The following is an 8,239-nucleotide window of genomic DNA, read 5'->3' as shown; positions in this document are numbered from 1 at the left end:
ATTGATTTAAAACTGTACATCAATGTATCTTAAATAGAATATACTGTTACGGCTGTTACCAAACAGTCTGTTACCAAATAGTAAAACAACTTCCTAAAGATAAGTAACTATACCTAATTACAATAGGACTCAGTTATACATATCCTAACAAACTACAGGTTACAACATATCACAGCAAATCATAACAACATATAGAATCTTCTATTCCAACATAAACCCAACACCGAGTCAGATGAGAAGAGCCCAATCAATATGGCCCATACACTGATGTACGCGTACACGAGTTAACCCTCTCAAATCTCAATGTCAGGCTTTATCAAACTTTACAAAATCCAAATATTAGAGTTAATTGTTATAAAAAAAAAAATATTAGAGTTAATATTTTTTTTTTGGTTACAATATTACAGTTATGAATCTATGATACGTGATAATATATTTATGACAAAAATATCTAATGTTACTTTAGATAATTTTATCTAATTAATGTTCACCGAAACACATTATTTTGGGATTAAAAAATTTAAAAATTTGAATAATAAAAAATTATTATATCCTTGAAATAAATAAAAATTACAAACATATCATAACTTTTGTCCCAAAATGACATCGCTTTGGTGAACATTAGATAAGTTATATAAAATAACTTTAGAAAAAATGAACCCTTTATTTATTTTTGAAATACAGTTTAAAATTATAAAAATATATACATATTATAATACTTAATGATCGATATGATATTATATATACGGTTTATCATAAACTTAAATATACAATAATATAATTTCATGCAAAGAGCTTCGTGAATCCTTTAAAAAATTAAAATCAGGAAAAGAATAAAAAAATATAGGGAAATTTTTAAATTTACTAATTGATTATTTAATGTATATACATATTGGAAAAAATACTTCTCTTACGATATTATCAATATTATTTTGGGTTTTAGAAAAAATATATAATATTTCAAAACAATTTGCTTTTTTTCTTACTATATTAATTTAAATCCAAAACTACGTTGACATGGGGTTAACAGAAATAATTTCATTTTTTATGATCGAAGAAATTCTAAACCTATACATATTTTATTTAGTTAAAATTTTATTATAAAAATAACTTCGTGTACTTATATTACAAAAAAGTCAATATAATTATATGTTAATTGATAATTCTGCACTCTCCATAAATAAGTTATTTGATTTATCCATTATAAAGGGAATCTACAATCAGCGACAAGTTCGCGTGGCCTAATGGATAAGGCGCTCGCCTCCGGAGCGGGAGATTGTGGGTTCGAGTCCCACCGTGAACGATGTTTGACTTTAACTTGAAGGTCTGGACTCTGGAAGACTTATCCTTTTTTGTGACCCCATAATTATGAATCACAAAGATACAAAAATGAAATAAAACGTCATTCAATACTCGCAAATAAACATGACAAATTAATTGAACTCACCCTATAAATGCAAGTGGAAGTATTAACTATACGGATATACCTGTTTATATATTTTTCATATGAATAAACACCTAAAAGGAAAGGACGTAACATGAATAATGATCGGACCAGTACAATATGAGCGGGCCTAATGGTGGACCCACACTATTGCTGTGGGCACTTGCAGACATAAATTTTTGTGGGAAGTTTTTTTTTTTGTAAAGAATTAAGGGGTGATTTGAACAATTTATAATATAAAATATTCCTAGGTTAAAATTAGTGTTAAAGACACATGAAAAAGTTGGCTAGTGTGCTGTTAGAAATGTCTAGTCATGCACCTTTTAGGTATAAAGTTGGCTTTACAACTAAAAATATTAAAATTTATTGGAGTTTCTATGAAATGTTGTACAACTTATAATGTAAAAAATTTTACCCTCACTTGTGATATATAATTATATTCAATATTAAAATAATAATAAAAATAGGACAAGATTATTTTGCATCGCTATACAAATAAAAAACTTAACAAATAATCATTGCTTGAAATTATGATAGTTTAGTTGACTCTTGATTATTATTATTTTATGTTAAGTTGAAGTTATTTTTTCTTTTATTGTTTATATTTTTTTGTTTTTTAATGTATTTAAAAAATTTTGAAAAAAAAATTCAGCGCTACTAAATGTGCAGGCATAAATAAAATTTTCTGGGTCCGCTATTGGACGGGCCAATATGTATTGGGCCTAATCATACACGGTTGAAGAGTTAAGACTTTCGGTTGGGTAGTATGTTTCTTGGGTTAGAGATGATAGCAATGAGATGGATCAATGATGGTCTCTCTTGGCGCGATGATTCTGACTTAGGGTACCTGCAAAGACACTCTAATGCTCAAGTCAGTATCAAAACTAGGCTTATGTTGTATTCTTACTGAATTAGATTGTTGTACCTGAGTGTATATTCCTTGTTTATTTAGTAAATCTGATACTGCCTTTAGTAGTCGGTATGTCTTCTAATTGGTCGTTTATGGGCTGCAAGTTTATCTGTTCTCAGCTGGTGCCTTTGTGGCTATACCTTTATATGTCAAGCTACCTTTGTAGAGTTGTGGAAAACTGATGTTGTCTTTAAAGTATTGGCTCATGGCGCGGTGACATCCTGCTATGTTATAGACTTCTTCCTTAGTTCTGAAGTCATGTCTTAGGCGATTTAGGCGCGATGAAGCCATCACACCCTTGATTTTTTATGCGCGATGGAAATATCGCGCATTGTATGGGCCCTGTATGTTTGGGCCTTGATCTTTGGATTTTAACCCTTAGTGGGTCTATTATATTTTTTTCCTGATCAAATAAGATTGCTAGAATTTATACCATCCAAGTCTTTTTCTTTTTTTATATTTTTGACTAATTGAAAGTCTACTCTGAAAATAATAAAATTATGAGATAATGAGAGGTAAAAAAATAAAAAATAAAAAGTGGCATGCAAAGTGGTGTCCTAACGCCATATTTATTCGGAGAAAAGCAAGGGTTGCATTGCATCGTTGATGGACAAAATATTTACTAAAATGTCATCTTCAAATAAGCACGATGAATGTCTCGATAAATTTATATATATTTTTAAGAATACATGTGAACTCAGGATACAAAAATGAAGTGAAATACCACTCAATACTCATAAACAAACGTGACGAATGAATTCAACTCAAATTGTAAATACAAGTAGAGGTCTGAATTATCATATAAGCATTCATTACAATTCTTTTTTCGCTCACCTTTCTTTTTCCTTTGCTAATTTAAACTAGAATTTAAATTTTGCACACAAACACAACACAAAGCTGAAATGATTTTCAATAAAAACCTTAAAGAAAGGGCAAAGGCAGATATATATATTCATGAAATCTGTCCTATATAATTTCATGCCCTTGGGATGATTGTCCTGTTTTGATGAATAGATTATACCAAAATTCCATTTGTTCATGGATCTCATTTGTTTCTCCTGAAATATCAGAAGAAACTGCACCGTAAATTCCTAGACCCACAATAGGTAGATTTCTCCTTGAGGGCGAACTATCATTGGTAACACTAGAAGTAATAGCACCTGATGCATCCACCGCTACCCGTGGCATATTTATTAAAGCCCCTGAACTACAAGTTATTGCTTGTGCCTCTTGATCAGTACTTCTCTCAAGCCTCTTCTTCAAATGGGTGTGCCAAAAATTCTTTATTTCGTTATCCGTTCGTCCTGGTAATCTTGCCGCAATAGCAGACCATCTGTGAGCATCAAGGGTTTCATTAAGAAATTAATTTCATCATTTATTTACTTCAGCAAACTCAATCATATCTTATATTAAAACTAGGGTATGACTAACAAAGCCCAGCACTGTAGATAGCTGGTTCCTTAAGCAAACATGCTAACAGAGGTTTGATTTCTGACAGTGCGTATGGAAAAGACTTTGTTAGAAGAGATTTGTCCACTTAATGTAATCTTCTGTCTCGAATCGAAATGATTAGTATTCAACTAGCTGTCGGTTGGAGAATACTTTGAAAAAAAAAAAAAAAAAACTACTGTATGATATATGAGTTATATGGCATCTTTATAAATGTACCCACCTATTTCCAAGAATTCCATGTAGTGTGAGGATGGTCTCTTCTTCTTCCTTGCTGAATTTCCCACGTTTAATACCTGGCCTCAGGTAATTTATCCAACGAAGCCTACAACTCTTGCCACACCTTAACAAACCTGAACAATCATATATATATATATATAAATTAAAGGAATCGTCGTTGATTTATAGAAAAATCCCAGTCTTTAATCACTAGAATTGAACAATTAATTATGAAATAGAATAAAAGGAGTTAAAGTTGCTCAAACCAGCTTGTTTTGGAAGGGCCCGCCAGTTTCCATGGCCATTTCGTTGAATATGAGAAATCAATACATGATCTTCTTCCGGTGTCCAAGGTCCCTTCTTCTCACAACAAGGAGTTCTCACCATCTTCACAGCTGAGCTGCTCTCACCGTACACAACAATATGATCGTCTATGTTGGTGGAAATGTAGATTTAGTCCAAATAAACTGCATGGTTTTCAAAAAAGTACTTGATACTATTCCTTCTATTGGTTTTCCATTTCCTGTTTTCTATCTTAAAAGCACGCACATTTGGAATTTAACATATGGTTGTCTGATCACAAATTCACTTCAGAGATGGGCCACCAAAGAAACATGTAAACATTATTTTATGAGAAATAAGTCAGACAAAATTGTCTCATGCATGTACAAAAATGGGCGAGATTCTTTTTTTTTAATGGGTCCAATTTAATTTTGCATACTAGAGTCAACCTTGGTTATGATGGTTATGAAATCTTACAATACATTTTCCAACATTCTGCTTTGTAAATCCACTCCCGTTCATTTTTTATTTTCTTTTCATTAGTTTTCACATGCCGACACACTATTGCATGTGTCTAAAACATTGCTACAACGCTACTCAACCACATGTTTAGAAAAATACACACGACATCATGCACGGGCTTCTTTAATTTCCATATTGCGCCTTTCCGACCAGTGGTTGATATTTACATATTATTTTTTAGAGGTGTTTAAATATTTCATCTCTTGATCCTCCCATACTTCGAATTACATTGGTAGAGTCAGTAAAGTATTTTAGCCATTGTCAAATATTGTAGCTGGTGCCAAAATAGTTACGGTTATATAGCTACATCTAAAACGTGGCTAATTTTCAAAAAATTTGAAACATGATTTGCTATGTTAATTTAGCTACGTTTGAAACGTGGCTAAATTAGCCAGTACCAAAGTACCTGCTAGTACCAACGTGACTCCGCCTTTGTCAAATTAGTCTCGTAGCCGGCTAAAAGAGTTAAAATTTGTGAAAATATAAGGAAATCAATTTGTCTCAAAAAAATAATTAGAATTGAATTAATTAAAAAAAATAAGTAGAATTATGAAGAAAGAAGCTGTGAAAAAAGAAAGTACAAACTCCAAGGAAAATCACTGATCGGAAAGGCGCAGTATGGTAATTAAAGAAGCCCGTTCATGATGTCATGTGTATTTTTCTAAACATGTGGTTGAATAGCGTTATAACAATGTTTTAGACACATGCAATAGTGTGTCGGCATGTGAAACTAATGAAAAGAAAAAATGAACGGGAGTGGTTTTACAAAGCAGAATGTTGGAAAATTAGAGTATTATAAGATTTCATAACCATCATAACCAAGGTTGACTCTAGTATGCAAAAAGATCCGCTTTTTTACTTTGTTGATTATGCCTTCAAGGGTATAATTATTTAAGGACCTAAATTACTATATATTTGTATCCCAATTCTACACTTCCATTATGATTTCGACAAATACACCAATCGTACAAGTAATAAAGTGATAAGAATAAGTTGTCACGAGAACTAATGACCAAGCATTAATTTATCTATTTAACTAAAGTGGGATCGATCGTGAATGAATTTCTTGGAGAATATTTTAATTAAATTAAAACAAGAATTTAACTATTTATTTTTGGTTTTTAATATTTAAAAAATTAAATTCAGAATTTAGAATGCTAGAAATTGATTTTAAGTTTTTATAAAAGATGTAGCAAGGACTTAACTTCCTCAATGGTTTCCAAACTAGTTTACTTATTCTTATAATCACATTCAAGATTCAGTTATTAACAGTTCTTTTTAATTTCGATTAAATCTCAATCCCTTGATAATCCAATCCTTTACTCCACTCAAAAGTCTAACCCTTTAGTACTTTTTCATAAAGTAAGCATTAACGCAAGAACACACGGTTATAGAATTCATAAGTCTATTCCTAGATCATACAAATTCCAGCAATCAACCAATCAGAATCATACACTAACATCCCTATTGTCATGCACAACTCATATGTTTATCTACGAGTGATCAAGTCATAAATAAAACTAAGCATAAATAACAGATTGATTGCATAACTATAAATCAAGAACATCGTAAGAAAAGCAAACAATGTTTAAGAACTCATGGTTCCGTCTCGCCCTAACTACTTAAGGAATTTAGCTATGCATAATATAAAAACAGAATTAAAAACTACTGTAAAGTAAATAAAGTTCATGATGAAACTTGGTTAATGATGATCAAGGATGTAGATTTGATCTTCTCTTTCTCCTCTGCACCGCTCCAGTATTCCTCCTCTGCTACTGCCTTCGTCTTCGTCTCTGAGTTCTCCTTTTCTTCGCATCTCCAGAAGTGCCTTTACAGTTTTACTCGCGTTCTTCGCGTCTCTGAGTTCTCCTTTTCTTCGCGTCTCCATAAGCGAGCTGCTCAGTGAGACAATTCCTGCTCCTCGTTCACTTGCTCGCTGAAGCGAGCAGTAGAGCGAGCTTAATTATGCTTCTCGCTCACTTGCTCGCTGAAGCAAGCAAGATAGCGAGCGTGACCGAATCTTTTTCCAATTTTTATTTTCTGATTTTTCTTTTATATTTTCGCCGTGCCAACTGCTTTCTCATCTTCATCATGTTAGTAATTTGTTATTCCTAGTATGAAACAACATGAAACAATAAAAAAAAAATTAGGATCTTATATATTTGTTGGCATTTTACTAACTTTTAATATTTTATTAATTAACACTATATTTTTAATTATATTAATTATTATTTAAAAGCATAGTATATTTCACACTTATGATCCACCAGCATTGAATTTGACCACCACTGCAAAACTCAAAAGCAATCCCATTAATCAGGGGGAAATTTTTTTTGTAATCATTGGAACTATTGTAAGACGAAGGAAGCCAAACTTTAGCGAAATAACCGGATTTTGGTTGAAGTTAGTAAAGGACAATGCATGTATACATCTAGAAAGAAACCCTTTATTTCTCTAATCGGGCATGTCTTAAATTTTGACAGGTATGATTCATCCTGATATTGATTAGCCTAGAGAAGAGCACATTTAAGAAATAGAAAGTGTTAAATGAAAGGCTCAAAGAAGAGAAGAGGGCTCTACCATTTCATGGATACCATGTGGAAGGAAGCTTAAATGCTCTTATCCTAGCATAAAATTTTTCTATGGACCAGATATTTACTTTGGAAATGAGGTATCAAATAGTCTACCCTCCAAAGCTTCTATTATATTTTTGTTTTCAATATTTTTATTTTCAATATTTTTGTTTTCCTTTTATTAAAAACACCCTATTGGTACACTAAACAATTCATGTTAATTTATCCATGTTTAGAACTTAACTAGCAGTATCTTGTTCACAGTATCACAAAAATATTAAAGAATTGGTATTGCGAAATTTGAAACATATGGAATGATTTACACTTCTCTGGAGTGTAGACTATGATCCATGACTCAAATAATGTATTGATTAAGGAGATTTGATATTGATGTGTTGTTTATTTTGATTATATATTTTTATCATGTGTGATACGTAAAATTGGAATTAATTTTGTAGAGATAAATTAAAAAAAAAATTCTAAAATTAAAAAAATTAATTCTAAATTTTTTAAAAAAAAATTCAAAAATTTTTCGACGGAAATTCATTGATTTTCCGTCGAAAACTTTCGATGGAATCCATTTTCCGTCGAAAACCATTACAACAATTTTCGACGAAATTCATTGATTTTCTGTCGAAAATTTTCGAGGGAATCTGTTTTTCGTAGAAAACCATCACAACAATTTTCGACGGAATATCATTGATTTTTCGTCGAAATTTTTTGACGGAAATAAATTCTGTCAAATTTTTTTGACGGAATCTAAAATTCTGTCGAAAAATTTGTTATCAACGAAGAAAAATTCGACGGCCTGTATTCCGTCGAAAATTTTGTTTTCGACGG

The 8,239-nt window shown here is 31.5% G+C and overlaps 1 protein-coding gene and 1 non-coding gene across 2 annotated transcripts; one reads left to right on the top strand and one right to left on the bottom strand.

Moving 5' to 3' along the window:
* Positions 1 to 1,230: 1,230 nt before the first annotated feature.
* TRNAR-CCG (transfer RNA arginine (anticodon CCG)) lies at positions 1,231 to 1,303 on the top strand. Its single transcript has one exon. It is a non-coding gene; the product is annotated as a tRNA-Arg (tRNA).
* A 2,017-nt stretch (positions 1,304 to 3,320) lies between these two features.
* On the bottom strand, positions 3,321 to 4,409 carry LOC133313947 (transcription factor MYB4-like). The gene is made up of 3 exons (XM_061515372.1): positions 4,289 to 4,409; positions 4,027 to 4,156; positions 3,321 to 3,687 (listed from the first exon to the last, which is right to left on the bottom strand). Exons 1-3 carry the CDS (start codon positions 4,407 to 4,409, stop codon positions 3,321 to 3,323), a joined length of 618 nt encoding a protein of 205 aa, XP_061371356.1.
* Between the last annotated feature and the right edge of the window lie 3,830 nt (positions 4,410 to 8,239).

Source organism: Gastrolobium bilobum, unplaced genomic scaffold, assembly GCF_033153095.1.
Source record: "Gastrolobium bilobum isolate Gb01-03AN ecotype WA unplaced genomic scaffold, APGP_CSIRO_Gbil_v1 utg436, whole genome shotgun sequence".
Classification (NCBI taxonomy): domain Eukaryota; kingdom Viridiplantae; phylum Streptophyta; class Magnoliopsida; order Fabales; family Fabaceae; genus Gastrolobium; species Gastrolobium bilobum.
Note: the sequence above shows the minus strand (reverse complement) of the source record. Positions and strands in the feature narration are given on the sequence as shown.

Coding starts and splice junctions, on each gene's coding strand:
- LOC133313947 (XM_061515372.1), bottom strand. CDS start 4,409: ATGGTGAGAACTCCTTGTTGTGAGAAGAAGGGACCTTGGACACCGGAA. Junction 4,157..4,288: donor GGCCCTTCCAAAACAAGCTG/GTTTGAGCAACT, acceptor ATGATTGTTCAG/GTTTGTTAAGGTGTGGCAAG. Junction 3,688..4,026: donor CATGGAATTCTTGGAAATAG/GTGGGTACATTT, acceptor TGATGCTCACAG/ATGGTCTGCTATTGCGGCAA.